Below are 20,782 nucleotides of genomic sequence, written 5' to 3'. Positions count from 1 at the left end.
GAGTACCAGGATACCTTGTGGGGTACAGACATTTAAATTAAAATTTGTCTCTCAAGAACTTAACAAGAACTAAATCCTTCTACCTAGCAAACAATGGATATTCCTTGATATGATTTCACCGATTGACCGCGGTTATCTGTACAGTAAAAATTGTATTCGCATTGTAGGACTTAAGATTATATGAGTACAAGTGTAGCTTGTGGGGTACAGAACTTTAATGTGATATAAATATACCTTAATGCATCTAAGTGGAAGCCTTAAGTAGATGCCTTCATTGCTATGAGTAGCCAACAATATTTTTTACAGTGCTTAATATACTGGATAATAAATATTAACTTGTTGATACTGTACTCTGGTCATGTGGTATGAGTGCCAGGATACCTTGTGGGGTACAGACAGTTAAATTACAGTTTGTTGTACTGTACTCTGGTCATGTGGTATGAGTGCCAGGATACCTTGTGGGGTACAGACAGTTAAATTACAATTTGTTGTACTGTACTCTGGTCATGTGGTATGAGTGCCAGGATACCTTGTGGGGTACAGACAGTTCAATTACAATTTGTCTCTCAAGAGCTTAACAAGAACTAAATCCTTCTACCTAACAAACAATGGAAATCCTTCAATATGAATTCAAAGAATTTACCATGGATATCTGTATAGTAAATTGATAATTTGCATCATAGGACTTAAGATTATATGAGTACCAGTGTAGCTTGTGGGGTACAGAACTTTGATGTGATATAAATATACCTTAATGCATCTAAGTGGCAGCCTAAAGTAGATGCCTTCATTGCTATTAGAAGCCAACAATAACTTTGAACTTGGTTTTATACTGGAATATGAAAATTCACCTATTGATACTGTATTCTGGTAATGTGGTATGAGTGCCAGGATACCTTGTGGGTACAGACAGTTAAATTGAAATTTGTCTCTCAAGAACTTAACAAGAACTAAATCCTTCTACCTAGCAAACAATGGATATTCCTTGATATGAATTCATCGATTGACCGTGGTTATCTGTACAGTAAAATTGTTATTCGCATTGTAGGACTTAAGATTATATGAGTACAAGTGTAGCTTGTGGGGTACAGAACTTAAATGTCATATAAAGATACCTTAATGCATCTAAATGGCAGCCTAAAGTAGATGCCTTCATTGCTATGAGTAGCCAACAATATTTTTTACAGTGCTTTATATACTGGATAATAAATATTAACTTGTTGATACTGTACTCTGGTCATGTGGTATGAGTGCCAGGATACCTTGTGGGGTACAGACAGTTAAATTACAATTTGTCTCTCAAGAACTTAAAAAGAACTAAATCCATCTACCTAGCAAACAATAAAAATTCTTCAAAATAAATTCATCTAATTGACAGAGATAATCTCTACAAAAAAAAGCTCATCTTTCGCATTTAAAGACCTAATATTATATGAGTACCAGTGTAGCTTGTGGGGTTAACAGAACTTAAATTTGATATAAATATACTTCAATGCATCTAAGTGGCAGCCTAAAGTAGATGCCTTCATTGCTATTAGAAGCCAACAATAACTTTGACCTTGGTTTTATACTGGAATATGAAAATTCACCTATTGATGCTGTATTCTGGTCATGTTGTATGAGTGCCAGGGTACCTTGTGGGGTACAGACAGTTAAATTACAATTTGTCGGACTGTACTCTGGTCATGTGGTATGAGTGCCAGGATACCTTGTGGGGTACAGACAGTTAAATTACAATTTGTCTCTCAAGAACTTAATAAGAACTAAAGCCATCTACTGTACGTAGCAAACAATGAAAATTCTTCAATATAAATTCATCTAATTGACAGCGATAATCTATACACAAAAAATACTTATTATTCGCATTGTAGGACCTAATATTATATGAGTACCAGTGTAGCTTGTGGGGTACAGAACTTAAATGTGATATAAATACACCTTAATGCATCTAAGTGGCAGCCTAAAGTAGATGCCTTTGAACATTGCTATTAGAAGCCAACAATAACTTTGACCTTCGTTTTATACTGGAATATGAAAATTCACCAATTGATACTGTATTCTGGTAATGTGGTATTAGTACCAGGATACCTTGTGGGGTACAGACATTTAAATTAAAATTTGTCTCTCAAGAACTTAACAAGAACTAAATCCTTCTACCTAGCAAACAATGGATATTCCTTGATATGAATTCACCGATTGACCGCGGTTATCTGTACAGTAAAATTTGTATTCGCATTGTAGGACTTAAGATTATATGAGTACAAGTGTAGCTTGTGGGGTACAGAACTTTAATGTGATATAAATATACCTTAATGCATCTAAGTGGAAGCCTTAAGTAGATGCCTTCATTGCTATGAGTAGCCAACAATATTTTTTACAGTGCTTAATATACTGGATAATAAATATTAACTTGTTGATACTGTACTCTGGTCATGTGGTATGAGTGCCAGGATACCTTGTGGGGTACAGACAGTTAAATTACAATTTGTCTCTCAAGAACTTAACAAGAACTTAATCCTTCTACCTAACAAACAATGGAATTCCTTCAATATGAATTCAAAGAATTTACCATGGATATCTGTATAGTAAATTGATAATTGCATCATAGGACTTAAGATTATTTGAGTACCAGTGTAGCTTGTGGGGTACAGAACTTAAATGTGATATAAATATACCTTAATGCATCTAAGTGGCAGCCTAAAGTAGATGCCTTCATTGCTATTAGAAGCCAACAATAACTTTGACCTTGGTTTTATACTGGAATATGAAAATTCACCTATTGATACTGTGTTCTGGTAATATGGTATGAGTACCAGGATACCTTGTGGGGTACAGACATTTAAATTAAAATTTGTCTCTCAAGAACTTAACAAGAACTAAATCCTTCTACCTAGCAAACAATGGATATTCCTTGATATGAATTCATCGATTGACCGTGGTTATCTGTACAGTAAAATTGTTATTCGCATTGTAGGACTTAAGATTATATGAGTACAAGTGTAGCTTGTGGGGTACAGAACTTAAATGTCATATAAAGATACCTTAATGCATCTAAATGGCAGCCTAAAGTAGATGCCTTCATTGCTATGAGTAGCCAACAATATTTTTTACAGTGCTTTATATACTGGATAATAAATATTAACTTGTTGATACTGTACTCTGGTCATGTGGTATGAGTGCCAGGATACCTTGTGGGGTACAGACAGTTAAATTACAATTTGTCTCTCAAGAACTTAAAAAGAACTAAATCCATCTACCTAGCAAACAATAACAATTCTTCAAAATAAATTCATCTAATTGACAGAGATAATCTCTACAAAAAAAAGCTTATCTTTCGCATTTAAAGACCTAATATTATATGAGTACCAGTGTAGCTTGTGGGTTAACAGAACTTAAATTTGATATAAATATACTTCAATGCATCTAAGTGGCAGCCTAAAGTAGATGCCTTCATTGCTATTAGAAGCCAACAATAACTTTGACCTTGGTTTTATACTGGAATATGAAAATTCACCTATTGATGCTGTATTCTGGTCATGTTGTATGAGTGCCAGGGTACCTTGTGGGGTACAGACAGTTAAATTACAATTTGTCGGACTGTACTCTGGTCATGTGGTATGAGTGCCAGGATACCTTGTGGGGTACAGACAGTTAAATTACAATTTGTCTCTCAAGAACTTAATAAGAACTAAAGCCATCTACTGTACGTAGCAAACAATGAAAATTCTTCAATATAAATTCATCTAATTGACAGCGATAATCTATACACAAAAAATACTTATTATTCGCATTGTAGGACCTAATATTATATGAGTACCAGTGTAGCTTGTGGGGTACAGAACTTAAATGTGATATAAATACACCTTAATGCATGTAAGTGGCAGCCTAAAGTAGATGCCTTTGAACATTGCTATTAGAAGCCAACATTAACTTTGACCTTCGTTTTATACTGGAATATGAAAATTCACCTATTGATACTGTATTCTGGTAATGTGGTATGAGTACCAGGATACCTTGTGGGGTACAGACATTTAAATTAAAATTTGTCTCTCAAGAACTTAACAAGAACTAAATCCTTCTACCTAGCAAACAATGGATATTCCTTGATATGAATTCACCGATTGACCGCGGTTATCTGTACAGTAAAATTTGTATTCGCATTGTAGGACTTAAGATTATATGAGTACAAGTGTAGCTTGTGGGGTACAGAACTTTAATGTGATATAAATATACCTTAATGCATCTAAGTGGAAGCCTTAAGTAGATGCCTTCATTGCTATGAGTAGCCAACAATATTTTTTACAGTGCTTAATATACTGGATAATAAATATTAACTTGTTGATACTGTACTCTGGTCATGTGGTATGAGTGCCAGGATACCTTGTGGGGTACAGACAGTTAAATTACAATTTGTCTCTCAAGAACTTAACAAGAACTAAATCCTTCTACCTAACAAACAATGGAAATCCTTCAATATGAATTCAAAGAATTTACCATGGATATCTGTATAGTAAATTGATAATTTGCATCATAGGACTTAAGATTATATGAGTACCAGTGTAGCTTGTGGGGTACAGAACTTAAATGTGATATAAATATACCTTAATGCATCTAAGTGGCAGCCTAAGGTAGATGCCTTCATTGCTATTAGAAGCCAACAATAACTTTGACCTTGGTTTTATACTGGAATATGAAAATTCACCTATTGATACTGTGTTCTGGTAATGTGGTATGAGTACCAGGATACCTTGTGGGGTACAGACATTTAAATTAAAATTTGTCTCTCAAGAACTTAACAAGAACTAAATCCTTCTACCTAGCAAACAATGGATATTCCTTGATATGAATTCATTGATTGACCGTGGTATTCTGTACAGTAAAATTTTTATTCGCATTGTAGGACTTAAGATTATATGAGTACAAGTGTATCTTGTGGGGTACAGAACTTAAATGTCATATAAACATACCTTAATGCATCTAAATGGCAGCCTAAAGTAGATGACTTCATTGCTATGAGTAGCCAACAATATTTTTTACAGTGCTTTATATGCTGGATAATAAATATTAACTTGTTGATACTGTACTCTGGTCATGTTGTATGAGTGCCAGGATACCTTGTGGGGTACAGACAGTTAAATTACAATTTGTCGTACTGTACTCTGGTCATGTGGTATGAGTGCCAGGATACCTTGTGGGGTACAGACAGTTCAATTACAATTTGTCTCTCAAGAACCTAAAAAGAACTAAATCCATCTACCTAGCAAACAATGAAAATTCTTCAATATAAATTCATCTCATTGACAGCGATAGTCCATACAGAAAAATACTTATCATTCGCATCGTAGGACCTAATATTATATGAGTACCAGTGTAGCTTGTGGGGTACAAAACTTAAATGTGATAAAAATACACCTTAATGCATCTAAGTGGCAGCTAGAGTAGATGCCTCCATTGCTATTAGAAGCAAAACAATAACTTTGACCCTGGTTTTATACTGGAATATGAAAATTCACCTATTGATGCTGTATTCTGGTCATGTTGTATGAGTACCAGGACACCTTTTGGGGTACAGACAGTTATATTAAATTAAAATTTGTCTCTCAAGAACTTAACAAGAGCTAAATGCTTCTACCTAGCCAAAAATATACCTTAATGCATCTATGCAGGCAGCCTTGAGTAGATGCCTTGAGTACTATGAGTAGCCAACAATAACTTTGACAGTGCTTTATATACCGATAATAAATATTAACTTGTTGATACTGTACTCTGGTCATGTGGTATGAGTGCCAGGATACCTTGTGGGGTACAGACAGTTAAATTACAATTTGTCTCTCAAGAACTTAACAAGAACTAAATCCTTCTACCTAACAAACAATGGAAATCCTTCAATATGAATTCAAAGAATTTACCATGGATATCTGTATAGTAAATTGATAATTTCCATCATAGGACTTAAGATTATATGAGTACCAGTGTAGCTTGTGGGGTACAGAACTTTGATGTGATATAAATATACCTTAATGCATCTAAGTGGCAGCCTAAAGTAGATGCCTTCATTGCTATTAGAAGCCAACAATAACTTTGACCTTGGTTTTATACTGGAATATGAAAATTCACCTATTGATACTGTATTCTGGTAATGTGGTATGAGTACCAGGATACCTTGTGGGGTACAGACATTTAAATTAAAATTTGTCTCTCAAGAACTTAACAAGAACTAAATTCTTCTACCTAGCAAACAATGGATATTCCTTGATATGAATTCATTGATTGACCGTGGTAATCTGTACAGTAAAATTTATATTCGCATTGTAGGACTTAAGATTATATGAGTACAAGTGTAGCTTGTGGGGTACAGAACTTAAATGTCATATAAACATACCTTAATGCATCTAAATGGCAGCCTAAAGTAGATGCCTTCATTGCTATGAGTAGCCAACAATATATTTTACAGTGCTTTATATGCTGGATAATAAATATTAACTTGTTGATACTGTACTCTGGTCATGTTGTATGAGTGCCAGGATACCTTGTGGGGTACAGACAGTTAAATTACAATTTGTCTTTCAAGAACCTAAAAAGAACTAAATCCATCTACCTATATAGCAAACAATGAAAATTCTTCAATATAAATTCATCTCATTGACAGCGATAATCCATACAGAAAAATAGTTATCATTCGCATTGTAGGACCTAATATTATATGAGTACCAGTGTAGCTTGTGGGGTACAAAACTTAAATGTGATAAAAATACACCTTAATGCATCTAAGTGGCAGCTAGAGTAGATGCCTCCATTGCTATTAGAAGCCAAACAATAACTTTGACCCTGGTTTTATACTGGAATATAAATTCACCTATTGATGCTGTATTCTGGTCATGTTGTATGGGTTCCAGGATACCTTTTGGGGTACAGACAGTTATATTAAATTAAAATGTATGTATGTATGTATGTATATGTGATCTTCCCGCAAGCAGGAACTCGCGAAAGAAGCCATGCAGGCTTATAGACTCGCAAGCTGACCGAAGCCAATCTCTTTGTCTCTCAAGCCAAAAATTTGTCTCTCAAGAACTTAACAAGAGCTAAATCCTTCTACCTAGCCAAAAATATACCTTAATGCATCTATGCGGCAGTCTAAAGTAGATGCCTTCAGTGCTATGAGTAGCCAACAATATTTTTTACAGTGCTTTATATGCCGGATAATAAATATTAACTTGTTGATACTGTACTCTGGTCATGTTGAATGAGTGCCTGTATACCTTGTGGGGTACAGACAGTTAAATTACAATTTGTAGTACTGTACTCTGGTTATGTGGTATGAGTGCCAGGATACCTTGTGGGGTACAGACAGTTAAATTAAATTAAAATTTGTCTCTCAAGAACTTAACAAGAACTAAATCCTTCTACCTAGCCAAACATATACCTTAATGCATCTAAGTGGCAGCCTAAAGTTGATGCCTTTATTGCTATGAGTAGCCAACAATAACTTTGACAGTGCTTTATATACTGGATAATAAATATTAACTTGTTGATACTGTACTCTGGTCATGTGGTATGAGTGCCAGGTTACCTTGTGGGGTACAGACAGTTGAATTACAATATGTCTCTCAAGAACTTGATAAGAACTAAATCCATCTACCTAGCTAACAATGGATATTCCTTGATATGAATTCATTGATTGACCATGGTATACTGTACAGTAAAATTTTTATTCGCATCGTTGGACTTAAGATTATATGAGTACCAGTGTAGCTTGTGGGGTACAGAACTTTAATGTGATATAAACATACCTTAATGCATCTAAATGGCAGCCTAGAGTAGATGCCTTCATTGCTATTAGAAGCCAACAATATTTTTTACAGTGCTTTATATACAGGATAATGAAAATTAACTTGATACTGTACTCTGGTCATGTGGTATGAGTGTCGGGATACCTTGTGGGGTACAGACTGTGAAATTAAATTACAATTTGTCTCTCAAGAACTTAACAAGAACTTAAACTTTCGACCTAGCAGACAATGGCAGTTCCTTGATATGAATTCATCTAATTGACAGCTTTAATCTGTTCAGGAAAATACTTTTTTACTCCCATTGTAGGACCTAAGATTATATGAGTTCAAGTGTAGCTTGTGGGGTACAGAACTTTAATGTAATGTAAATATACCTTAATGCATCCTTGTTGCAGCCTAAAGTAGATGCCTTCATTGCTATTAGAAGCCAACAATAACTTTGACCCTGGCTTTATACTGGATAATGAAAATTCACCTATTGATGCTGTATTCTGGCCATGTTGTATGAGTGCCAGGATACCTTGTGGTGTACAGAAAGTGAAATAAAACTTCAATTTGGCTCAAAAGAACTAAATCCTTCTACCTAGCAAACAATGGAAATTTCTTGATATGAATTCATCTAATTGACAGTGGTAATCTGTACAGTAAATTTATTCTTTTCATTGTAGGACCTAAATATTATATGAGTACAAGTGTAGCTTGTGGGGTACAAAATTCAAATGTGATATAAGTATACCTTAATGCATCTAAGTTGCAGCCTAAAGTAGATGCCTTCGTTGCTATAAGATGCCAAACAATAACTTTCACCCAGTTTTATACTGGAATATGAAAATTCACCTATTGATGCTGTATTCTGGTCATGTTGTATGAGTGCCAGGATACTTGTGGGGTACAGAGAGTAAAATTAAATTACAATTTTTCTCTAAAGAACTTAAATTTTCGACCCAGCAAACAATGGAAATTCCTTGATATGAATTCATCTAACTGATAGCGATAATCTGTACAGGAAAATACTTATTATTTGCATAATTATAGGACCTAAATATAATTTGAGAACCAGTGTATGGCTTGTGGGGTACAGAACTATAATGTGATATAAGTATACCTTAATGTATCTAATAGCACCCTAAAGTAGAAACCTTCATTTACCTTGTGGGATACAGACAGTGAGATTCCATTTGTTTCTCATGACCTTAACCTTCAACCTTGCAAACAATGCAAATATTACTTTGATAAATAAAGTACTGGAGATGACTTCATGGGCCATTCCACGTTAGAGCCAAATTTGACAAAAAAAAATCGATCTCCTCCTCACTCTGACATGTAGCTTAAGTCAGAAAAATATTTACTTTATGCTTTGGCAATCTGCAGTTGTGTTATGACAATTGGTTTAGCTACTCTCATGCTGTATGAGATAGCATGCTTAAGTACACATCACGTAAGTTGCGCAGAGAAAAGAACAAAATTCTACTTCTTTGAAGAAACCAAGAAATCCTGTGGAGTGTTATGGAAAAAGGACATGTGGAGGAATAAATTCAAGGCCAACTCTGATTGAAATATGTTATATAGTATGTTTTGGCAATGATACTACGTCATGCGTCTTGCATTGTAGAAAACAATCTAAGACCAAGTGATAGTTCACTGGAGGATGGAGGGCTTGGATACCATATTGGGGGAAATGAGCCCATTTGACAAACATGATTGGCTTCTTCACTTTTCCGCAGCAAATCTGCCATATAATCAAAGGAAGGCTTCTGATAAATGTACAAGACCATAGTATCAACTGAAATTGTTGAATATTGAGATAGTGATAATTACACATAACAGAATGAATTGCGTATTAATTGCAACAAACCCTGCATCAAACAGCCAGATGCGTATTCCTACGTCAGGACACTACGGGAGAGAGAACAAGGAAATCTTCAAATAACAGTGACTAATGGCAATAATGCGACAGTTTGTTTCAGTATTGGATCATAGAAACAAAGTATGGTAAAATGTGGCCAAGACATACATACAAAGTATGCCAAACTGTAGCAGCTGGACGAAACAATTTGGGGGAATCCCGAAGTGACGTCAATTGTGACATCACTCAAAATTACCCCACAGCTGTGGCCTCGCTAACCATTTAGTACATACACCAGCAGAAAACCAGCACATTCAAGATCTCAAGACATTTATGGTTCGCTTATTATTACCTAATTTGACCAAAAGGTAGAAATTGAGGACAATCTTACCTAGGTAAGAGAGAACAAGGAAAACTTCATGTAGCCAACCGGAGACTAGTGGCAATAATGCAACAGTCTCTGCATGAGAGTCCCATGCTATGGACCACAAAATGCGCTTTAAATATGACATTTTGGCGGGGCATAATTTCCACCCATTAAATTTGGCAAATTAGATCGTTGGGAATGGTTGTGTTTGTAATGCGGAATATGAAATCGAATATCCAGAAAATAATTACCTCAGCCCATGCTCCCCCCTCCTCCACCGGTGAATATTTTTTATCCAACTGTTGAAAGTGATTTTCCCTCAACCGACCAGAGTTGGGGCCAAGGCCTCACTGCCTCCTTTATAATCACAATCCCCATTTATTGGGCCACTTCTAATAGGGCTCCTGGTATCAGTGGTTCCAGAATTCACATTTGGAAAAGACCAAAATGAAGTGATAGTGATCAGGTACTGGTAGAGGGGCATAGGGGCAGGAACCCCCCCCCCCAGAACTGTTTAAGAAATAATTTTCAGGGTTCCTACATGCAAACTGGTAATATGTTAAGTCCAAAATCAAAATTCTTTTAAAGTTATTTTGATTGCCCTCGGGAGGGCGGGGGTGGGGGGTATCTACCCGTGGTCCTGAAGAGGGGTCTCAGAGAAGGGGACAATCCTTCCCCCTTGGAAAGTTGCTGCATTTAAGAGAGTTTTGAATTTTCTATAAATTTGGTAGTTTTTTAGTATGCTAAGCCCCCTCGTGGCCCCCAGGATCCACCAGTATTAACAATTTCATCTGAAAGTAGCTATGGGAATAAATAGTGAGAGTTAATAACTAGAAATGTGCTTAAAAATTGCATGTAAAACAAGCCTATCAACAATATCCACAGTGGTACTGGGGGTGATGAGTTCTTCACAACGATACTGCATTCTTCTTATTTCATGAATCCCCTGTTCTCATTTGTTTGCCCTGTACATGCCTACCAAGGAAGGACCAATCAGCGGAGATCCTATAGAACTTATGGCATTCAAAAGCTTGAGGCTGAAAGAGTCACAAAGTTACAATCAAATTTGTGGCTTAACTCAGTTTGTTGATATTGCACATATAGAAGGTAGCAATGTCCTCACATAAGGACACACAGCAATTAAAGCTGCCTTAGGGGAAGTAATTGACCCTTTCATGGTGGATTAGCTTTCTGCCAAGGTCTTTTATTAGCTGAAACACAAAGACTTCAGTCCTTTATTTCAGTAGGCAAGGGGATTCAAATTAACTACACATGGCCTACCTTGATTGGCAGAAGGGTGAGGGTGGGAGCAGGGAGCTGCTGTTAGAGTAGCAGCTCCCTGGTGGGAGGGTATCATGTTTTACTTTATTAGGTATTACTGTGTGGCAGTGGACAGTACTTGTGTCAGGGAGCTGCTACTAGCAGCTCCCTGCTTGTGTCAAACAACTTTTCTCTGGGAATTAATTTTACTGAACAGTATTATCTATCTGCATGCCTATGGTATTTCAATTCAGGCTTACAATTGGTAATATCAATTTAAAGTCCAATTCACAGTTTGCTTATGAATTTCTGAAAACAAACTTCCGAAGTAGATTCAATGTTTGTTAACCTAAATTCACTCTGACCAGGTGGGTATATGGAGAAAAGCTGTCACAATGGAAAGAAATATTTCTGTTGCCCTTATGGCGGTATCGATTTACCCTAATATCACTGTGACTGCCTATTTTAGTAAGGTTCATTACACAAATGTAAACAAAATAGTCTTCAATGCAGTCCCATTCGTATCAAACACTATTTAAAATTCCATGGAGGAAACGTCTGAAATCACCTGCGTATTCATTGCAATGGAAGCAAGTTACACAATTTGCCAGCTACATCGGTAAAACCGATAGAAAGATACCTTTCAAGAGAAGGAACAGCTTAAACATGAAAGTGATAGTAAAGGCCTAGGTTTATAACGGTCATAAACAACACAGAGAGATTTGATTGGCGGGTGATCTGTTTGGCGGGACTTGCATATATTGATCGAAGTTTGTAGAATCTACACCCTCCTTAAAAATTATGGCAGCATTTATTCAGTTCAGCATTTTTAACGACAGATAACTCAATAAAGCTAATGACTATTGATATGAAAAATGCACAGAAATGTGTTATTTTCACTGACATTTCAGTGCAATAAACTGGGATGGTCAAAGTTTAAATTTGGCAAACCCTGAATGGGACTGTTAAACAATTTATGGAAACATAGTAGCAATTGCTGCAGATTCTCAATATTCTATAATACAAAATCACTGAACGTTATTTATCATCAGTCTCATGTTGTGCTGTAAATGTAATTGTCTTCTTGAAAAGCTTTGTTCACTTCAGTCTTGTTATCATTTATGAGACATTAAATTCCTGCAAATGTTTCTCCATTACTAGTTTGGACAGTATTTCAGAATGGGAAAGTTATTACACCTAATTATGTCTTGAACTTAAGTATTGTGTTGCCAATTTTAAAGAAACAAGGTCTAATTTTCTAACCATACTAGAAGATATGTAAACAAGCTTCTTTTCTTCTAAGACGTATTTCTGTGTGACTGATCAATTTTCAAAAAATTTTATGTGTATATAGGCTAATGAACAAGTGGATCAGTTGCTCATTAAGTAATTGCATATATGCAAGAAAAGAGTTCGGGCATTTCCTCAGCAGACAAATGTTCTTTGTGGGATTGCACAGCCAGATGTGGGAATTGCAAACACTGCATTGCCCTGATGAATTATTTAGGGGTTAGGGGCAAAAATATAAGCACACTTTTAAAAAATAGCCCATATGATGAAATGTTTCAATTTATACTGTCAGTCCACTTCTTTTTAACATTTTGTACACTTACTTGGTTGAAATATTACGAGGTTGAGCTTTGACACCGGTTGCATGATACAAATGCGTCAGCTATCCCAGAAAGCAATTTGAGGAATTCACAGATAATCCATGTGTACAGATTTCCTGTAGACATCTGTTTCAGTTGTTCATGTGATCTGATTGGGCAACTGAAGTCGAGCAGGTAAACATGTGTTTGAGTAACCATAGAAATGAAGTTACACATATTGTTCATGAAGACTGTGTTTGAGCCCGATTTGGGCCATTTGATCCCTAAAACCGTGTAAGAGTCATAGAAAAGAACAGATTTATCAACTCCAAATAGTAACTTCTTTTTGCTTCATCATAAATACATAGTACTAGTTTCAGAATAAAAGGTTCAGAAATGGAGCGGCTGCAAAATTGTTTTAGACTCAGAAAACCACATAGAAATAATAACAGTTAACTTTGTTACATTAAACACTTTTACAGTGTTGCAAACACAGTGTTGCAAAGTGAATCTTGAATTAGCATTAATAGCTTAGCAGCTCAACACATTTGAGAGATAGAAAGATGACAACAAAGCATTAAAGAAGTGGTAACTACTTTGCACACATGTTAAATATATTTCAATTATATATTCAATTATGTTCAATAAAAACCAAAATAACTGATAATAGCAAATACAAACAAGTGATAACTAATAATAACCATAATAACAAATGTGAAAAACATTGTACTCTTTGTGTTACAGGGGAAAATGAAGCAAAATACAGCAATGCCTGTGTTTTTTATAAGTGAAGCTGGCATTGCCAATGTAGGGAAATACTCTGGACTTTGTTATTTTGTACAAAAATAATGGAAAGCATATGCTTATGTTCAATGCCGAACTGTGTATTCTCCTATAATGCTCGTTTAACCCACCCTCCACCCCCACATCACCCATTATCAGACACGATTTTGATCTTTTCTGCAAAAAAATTGTAGCAGAAAGTGTACTCAGTGAATACCTAACTGTGTATTCTAGGAAGCAACTTTGGACTTTGTTATTTTGTACAAAAATAATGGAAAGCATATATGCTTATGTTCAATACAGAACTGTGTATTTTCTATAATGCTCGTGTCCCCCACCCTCCTCCCCAAAGATAGTGGAATATGCTCAATGCAAAATTATAATCTCCAATAATGCCAATGCACAATGATGATGGAATGCATATAAGCTTAATGCATTACTGTATATTCTCCTATAATGATCGTGCCCCCACCTACGCACAATTAGATACACTTTTGGACTTTTTTTCCAAAAAAATTATATTCTCCAATAATGGTAGGGCAGCTGGCATTGTCACTCTAGGAAAATACTTTGGAATTTTGTCATTTTGTACAAAGATGGTGGAATATGCTCAATGCATAACTGTTTATTCTCCTATAATGCTCGTGCCCCACCTACGCACAATTAGATACACTTTTGGACTTTTTTTCTGAATTAAAATTATATTCTCCATTATTGCCAGTGCAGCTGGTATTGCCACTCTAGGAAAATACTCTGGGACTTTGTCATTTTGTACAAAGATGGTGAAATATGCTCAATGCATTACTGTTTATTCTCCTATAATGATCGTGCCCCCACCTACGCACAATTAGATACACTTTTGGACTTTTTTTCCAAAAAAATTATATTCTCCAATAATGGTAGTGCAGCTGGCATTGTCACTTTAGGAAAATACTTTGGAATTTTGTCATTTTGTACAAAGATGGTGGAATATGCTCAATGCATTACTGTTTATTCTCCTATAATGCTCGTGCCCCCACCTACGCACAATTAGATACACTTTTGGACTTTTTTTCTGAATTAAAATTATATTCTCCATTATTGCCAGTGCAGCTGGTATTGCCACTCTAGGAAAATACTCTGGACTTTGTCATTTTGTACAAAGATGGTGTAATATGCTCAATGCATAACTGTTTATTCTCCTATAATGCTCGTGCCCCCACCTACACACAATCAGATACACTTTTGGACTTTATTTCTGAAGAAAAAAAAATTATAATATCCAATATTGCCAATGCACAATGATGATGGAATGCAAATAAGCTTAAGGCATTACTGTATATTCTCCTATAATGATCGTGCCCCCACCTACGCACAATTAGATACACTTTTGGACTTTTTTTCCAAAAAAATTATATTCTCCAATAATGGTAGTGCAGCTGGCATTGTCACTCTAGGAAAATACTTTGGAATTTTGTCATTTTGTACAAAGATGGTGGAATATGCTCAATGCATAACTGTTTATTCTCCTATAATGCTCGTGCCCCACCTACGCACAATTAGATACACTTTTGGACTTTTTTTCTGAATTAAAATTATATTCTCCATTACTGCCAGTGCAGCTGGTATTGCCACTCTAGGAAAATACTCTGGGACTTTGTCATTTTGTACAAAGATGGTGAAATATGCTCAATGCATTACTGTTTATTCTCCTATAATGCTCGAGCCCCCACCCACACACAATCACATACACTTTTGGACTTTGTTTCTGAAAAAAACTATATTCTCCAATAAAACCAATGCAGTTGGCATTGCCACTCTAGGAAAATACTCTGGACTTTATCATTTGTACAAAGATGGTGGAATATGCTCGATGCATAACTGTATATTCTCCTATAATGCTCGTGCCCCCACCTACGCACAATTAGATACACTTTTGGACTTTTATTCTGAAAACAAAAAATTATATTCTCCAATAATGCCATGCAGCTGGCATTGCCACTCTAGGAAAATACTTTGGAATTTTGTCATTTTGTACAAAGATGGTGGAATATGCTCAATGCATAACTGTTTATTCTCCTATCATAAAGTTAGTGCCCCCACCTACACACAATCAGATACACTTTTGGACTTTATTTCTGAGAAAAAAAAAAATTATAATCTCCAATAATGCCAATGCACAATGATGATGGAATGCATATGGAATGTATTACTGGATATTCTCCTATAATGATCGTGCCCCCACCCACACACAATCAGATACACTTTTGGACTTTGTTCCTGAAAAAATTATATTCTCCAATAATGCCAATGCAGCTAGCATTGCCACTCCAGGAAAATACTTTAGACTTTGTCATTTGTACAAAAATAATGGAAAGCGTATATGCTCTTGTTTATGTTAAATAGTTTAGTTTAGAGACCCAAAGATGAAGAAGCCTGACATTAGCTTATTTGAGGCCATATATACGTGTTAGATCGTGGACGAACACCGGCTTATTTCAAGCCTTCTCTTTACGATAAGTGTTCAAAGGATAACGAGGCAGGTGTGTGATTTTGCTCCCATTCCTGCTACCGGGACCGCCATTTAATGTCCCCGTCCTACGGACTACAGTGTATACCCCAGCATCTGACCACTGTCTAAAATACTGAGGTAGGCAAAGGCACCCCATTTGACATCAATGCAGTGCAGCCATGACAAACAAAGTTGTTTCAAAACCAAATGCACAACTGTGTATTGTTCTATATAATGCTCATGACCCCCCCCCCCCCACTCCCCACAACCTGCTATCAGATACAATTCTGGCCATTTTTTCCCTGCAAAAACAAAAGTGCAGCAGAAAGTGTACTCAGTGAATACCTAACTGTGTATTCTCTAATAATTTATCAATCTATCAGACACACTTCTGGACTTTTTTTCTGAACAAAAAATTGTAGCAGAAAGTGTACTCAGAATATGCACTCAATATTCTCTAATAATGCCAGTGCAGCTGGCATTGCCACTTTATGAAAATATGCTGGACTTTTGTCATTTTGTAAAAAGATGGTGGAATGTGTATATGCCTAATGCATTAAACTGTATATTCTCCTATAATGCTTGTGTTTTCTATAAGTGAAGCTGGCATAGCCAGTCTAGGTACATACTTCAGATTAGACACACTTTTGGACTTTTTTTCTGCAGCAAAAAATGGAACAGAAAGTGTACTCAGCAAAAAACCTTACTGTGTATTCTATAATAATGCCAGAGAAGCTGGCATTGCCAAGCTAGGAAATTACTCTGGACTTTGTCATTTTGTACAAATATGGTGGAATGTGTATATGCTTAATGCATAACTGTATATTCTCTGTACTCAGTATTCTCTAATAATGCCAGTGCAGCTGGCATTGCCACTTTATGAAATACGCTGGACTTTTGTTATTTTGTAATAATGCTTGTCCCCAATTTTGTATAATACTTGTCCCCAATGTCCCCGCCCCCCCTCCACAAACTCTCAGACACAATTCTGGACGATTTTCTCAACAGAAAAAATGTAGCAGAAAGATAGCAGATATTGTACTCAAAAAGTGTACTCAGTATTCTCTAATAAACCATTGCCACTCTAGGAAAATACTTATACTTTGGCATCTACACAAAGCCAAAAAATAAAAAAATGTGGCGTCTAAATGCTTGGCAGTTTTAATGATGACGAAATGTTTCTAATGCAATCCTTAATGTTTTTCCAGGTCCTTCCTGAAAAATTGGCTGGATAATTTTCCATGCATACTAAAATCTTATCCTTTCCAGGAAGGGTCCCTCTCTTGATGTATTTCTTGAAGTGTTTAGTTAAAATATCCTTGTCTTCTTCTGGCCACTTTCTTGGAATGCCTTTTAAAGAGAGAAATGCAAAAATACAGGAAAACTAAGTCACTTCATTTATCAATATAATTGTTATTTTCAAAATTAGACAGTGACTTAAGGTCGAAAATTTTTGTGGCATTGCAAAAAACATAAATGGATAACTTCTCTCAGTCATGCAACATACCAAAATAAATTCCTTGACTCTTTGAGATATTAATATTTTCATACTGTATACTCATCAATTTCAGAAGGTGGAATTCATAGTTTATGACACATTCCTGTCAGAAACAACACATGAAGTGGCTAGGACGCATATGATAGATTATTCTCTTATCAAAGGACAAGATAACAATTTAAACTTAACAAGGACATGTCTTAGTAAGTATGCAGTATCTATATAATACTTGAAGACAAGAAATATATCAATATTTAGGTAATAGAAGTTTGCAACTTTCTGCATCCTTTTGTATGATTTTCACAACCTCATTGACCTCACAATGCCATAACGTCATACAAAAGAAGAAATCTAACTTCAAATGGTGAAATTAAAGGAAAAAAGTTAGAACTTTCAACATTGTCTCAAAGAAATTTTCTGAAAAAGAATTGCTGAATATCTTAGTTTGCTTTTTTGTGATTGATACATGTAGAAAACTTGATGGACATGTCACAAGGGTGGAAAATGGCGACAAAATGCAAAAAGCTGCTTAAAGTTTGCTACAAAGGAGCTAACCACTCTTCAAAAAGCAGGACATATATAGAAAAATAAATGTACTTAGTTTAAGTTTGTTTCAATCGACTATCACCAACCATAGCAAATTTTATGCCTCAAGTTTAAGTATTTTGTTATGAAACTAGGCTTTGCTAGTGCTTCTCAATTTGTGTTTCCAAGATGAGCATTTGGAAAGTTAGTTAGTTATTCTCATTTTTTCTCCATCACCAGGTGAGAAAGAAATCCATAAACATACAAAGTATGCAGACAGTCCATCTGTCTACTCAGTAGCCTTCATCACTCAATATACATCAAAGCCACAACAAACATTTCTTACCGGAAGTGTTTTTTGGTTTCCTTTCTGTTTTTGAGGTACTTGGCTGAGCATCCTTAGCTCTATAACACATCTGTTCAGAATGTTCAGGAATTTCTGTAAAACAGAAATAAAATTATGCATTACATTTACAGCAGCACACATAAAACTAATACACATCAAAACTTTGATTCATTCAATGAAGTAGGTCTTTAGATCAAAGCCACAACAAGTGACATTTCTCACCTGAAGTCATTTTATCCATCTTTTCATTCTGCTCAATTGTTTCACCTTCCTCCTCCAAGACCTGAGTAAGTTCTGTAGAGGAAAAAGTTTTTTCTATGAAATTAGCTCAGCAACCTACATAACACTCAGAAAGTAACATGATTTCTCATAAAATGTAGGGATTGTTTTATACAAGATTTGGAAGACCCTAACTAATGTTATAAGAGTTGTTAAGTTTGTCATACTTAGTAGACTAATTGGTTCACTGCCCTCATTCTTTAAAATTTACCCAGCTTTCATATTAGCAAACTTTGAATCCAGTAGTACATCAACAGTAATTGATCCAAACATAAATGTTAGGCAAACTTAAGATGCACTTTTGAACATGCTTTTTTTTTTATATATACATTTTCCACACAAACAACAAATTCAACCCGCAGCTACCATCTATATTGCAGTTTAGTGACTTGAATCTAGAGAATGAAGGATATGTCTTTAAAAACTGATGACCCAAGGTACAGACTAGTATCAGAAATACATTCTTAAATAGGTGGTGTCATCTTCAAAGATCTGTAGTACAAAATGCCCCAGCATTGTCAGCAGACTTTGCATGATGTCACTTTTATTTCATTTTTTGTTTTGGTGCGTTTCATCTGCGAGTCAAAATCTACACATATACGATAGTTGTGCAGTAGTTCTGCTCTCCTACGTGCGGTGATTTATTTATACAGCCCAGCCATCTCATTGCAGTTTTAACTTCTGTAAACATACCTATTTCGTCCAACGAGATCTCGTCTAAGGTCCTCCCAACAAAATTTGAAGACTTGCCCGAGTCGACTGCCATGAGTAGTTTTGCTACTTTTGCCTTTTCTAGGGTGCTGCTTGGAAGCCTATAATGTTGATGGTGAACAGCCATAGAATGGCCCAAGTGCTCAGCAAGCCATTGAGCTTGGTGCTCCCCCAGGGCAAACACTTGTACCTCACTTCAAAGCCTTCCTTATCGCACTTTAGTTCAACATGATGGAAGCAGTCCTGTTGTGGGGTGATCCTTTTATGAAACTACACAAAAAGAGATAACATCACAAAACATATAACATCATGAAAACACATGCAGTGACTTTGAAAGCAGTTAAAAGCAGAAGCAAAATGATGTTTTACACATCCTAACCTGAAATAAACCTATACATACGTCACCCGATACTGGCTCCATGTAGTTCCAAGTAGCTAGCTCATCTTTTAAGTGAGAAGTACTGAAATAATGTAAGAAATGCCACTTCAACTAAAATTACATAAATGTCCAATGGGCATTTCCATGAAAAAGTGGACATGGGCTCAAAATATAAAATCTGCAATCACATTTTGTCATTGGTTAAATGTTGTTGTAAACATATCCAAGTTTGTGGAATCAATATGATACCTTCCTAAATATTGATTGAATTTTAGAAATTTGCATATGAAGTGAAAGGATGCTGTAATGCAAATTTTGTGCACAAATTATTAACAGATTTGTTTTTGTTCTCCTAAGAAATTAAATGGTAATACTCAACTGATTTGTTTATTTATTGCTTACATAGTGCACTAACTTCAGATATCACTACCAACCTTTTAAATATATAATCAAAAATAATATATTTTTTGCTTTATTCAAACCTCTATGTACTGTAGCTGATGTAACATGAGTTATTGAAATTATTATTTTTTCCCCATACATCAAATATGACACTTTTAAAAATCTCATAATTGGATTTTGGTTTCTACTCATCATCTCAAATGTGAAACAAGTAAAGAAATGTTGTGCACCCCACTATGTTTAAGTCAGGTAGGTGATGCAAATGGTAACGTGAGTTACCATGTTACGTGAGTTATCATACAGTATTATCATGCTTATAATGTCAGTGTAGTAGACAATTATGCTACCAAGGTATAACTCAAAAGTAAAACTTAAAAACCAAAAGTAGTGAACAACCGTGATCATTTCAAGTTTTCTACGGAGTTGTTGAGAAATGGACAATAATTCATTCCCAATGAATTATGGCTTAAAACTGTAAATATGTTCTTGAAGTTCAGTTAGTTTTTATCAGAGTCA

General features: G+C 35.5%; 2 protein-coding genes across 7 annotated transcripts in view; both read right to left on the bottom strand.

Annotated features, from left to right (window-relative positions):
* The window catches only part of LOC139962020 (uncharacterized), a 154,122-nt gene that overhangs the window by 84,608 nt on the left and 48,732 nt on the right, over window positions 1-20,782 (bottom strand). The gene's annotated exons all lie outside the window — the stretch shown is intronic.
* On the bottom strand, window positions 13,435-19,805 carry LOC139962065 (uncharacterized). The gene is made up of 4 exons (XM_071961917.1): window positions 19,468-19,805; window positions 18,718-18,789; window positions 18,496-18,588; window positions 13,435-17,476 (listed from the first exon to the last, which is right to left on the bottom strand). The coding sequence occupies exons 1-4, from the start codon at window positions 19,610-19,612 to the stop codon at window positions 17,271-17,273; spliced, it is 516 nt and encodes a 171-aa protein (XP_071818018.1). The 5' UTR covers window positions 19,613-19,805; the 3' UTR covers window positions 13,435-17,270.

This window comes from Apostichopus japonicus, chromosome 3 (genome assembly GCF_037975245.1).
Source record: "Apostichopus japonicus isolate 1M-3 chromosome 3, ASM3797524v1, whole genome shotgun sequence".
In the NCBI taxonomy this organism is placed as follows: domain Eukaryota; kingdom Metazoa; phylum Echinodermata; class Holothuroidea; order Aspidochirotida; family Stichopodidae; genus Apostichopus; species Apostichopus japonicus.
Note: the sequence above shows the minus strand (reverse complement) of the source record. Positions and strands in the feature narration are given on the sequence as shown.

Bases quoted from the DNA above. Each gene is read 5' to 3' on its own strand.
- LOC139962065 (XM_071961917.1), bottom strand. From the start codon at position 19,612: ATGGCTGTTCACCATCAACATTATAGGCTTCCAAGCAGCACCCTAGAA. The intron at 18,589-18,717 runs GTGAGAAATGTC...TCTGTTTTACAG, and splicing joins GATGGATAAAATGACTTCAG to AAATTCCTGAACATTCTGAA. The intron at 17,477-18,495 runs GTAAGAAATGTT...TCTCTTTAAAAG, and splicing joins GAAACCAAAAAACACTTCCG to GCATTCCAAGAAAGTGGCCA.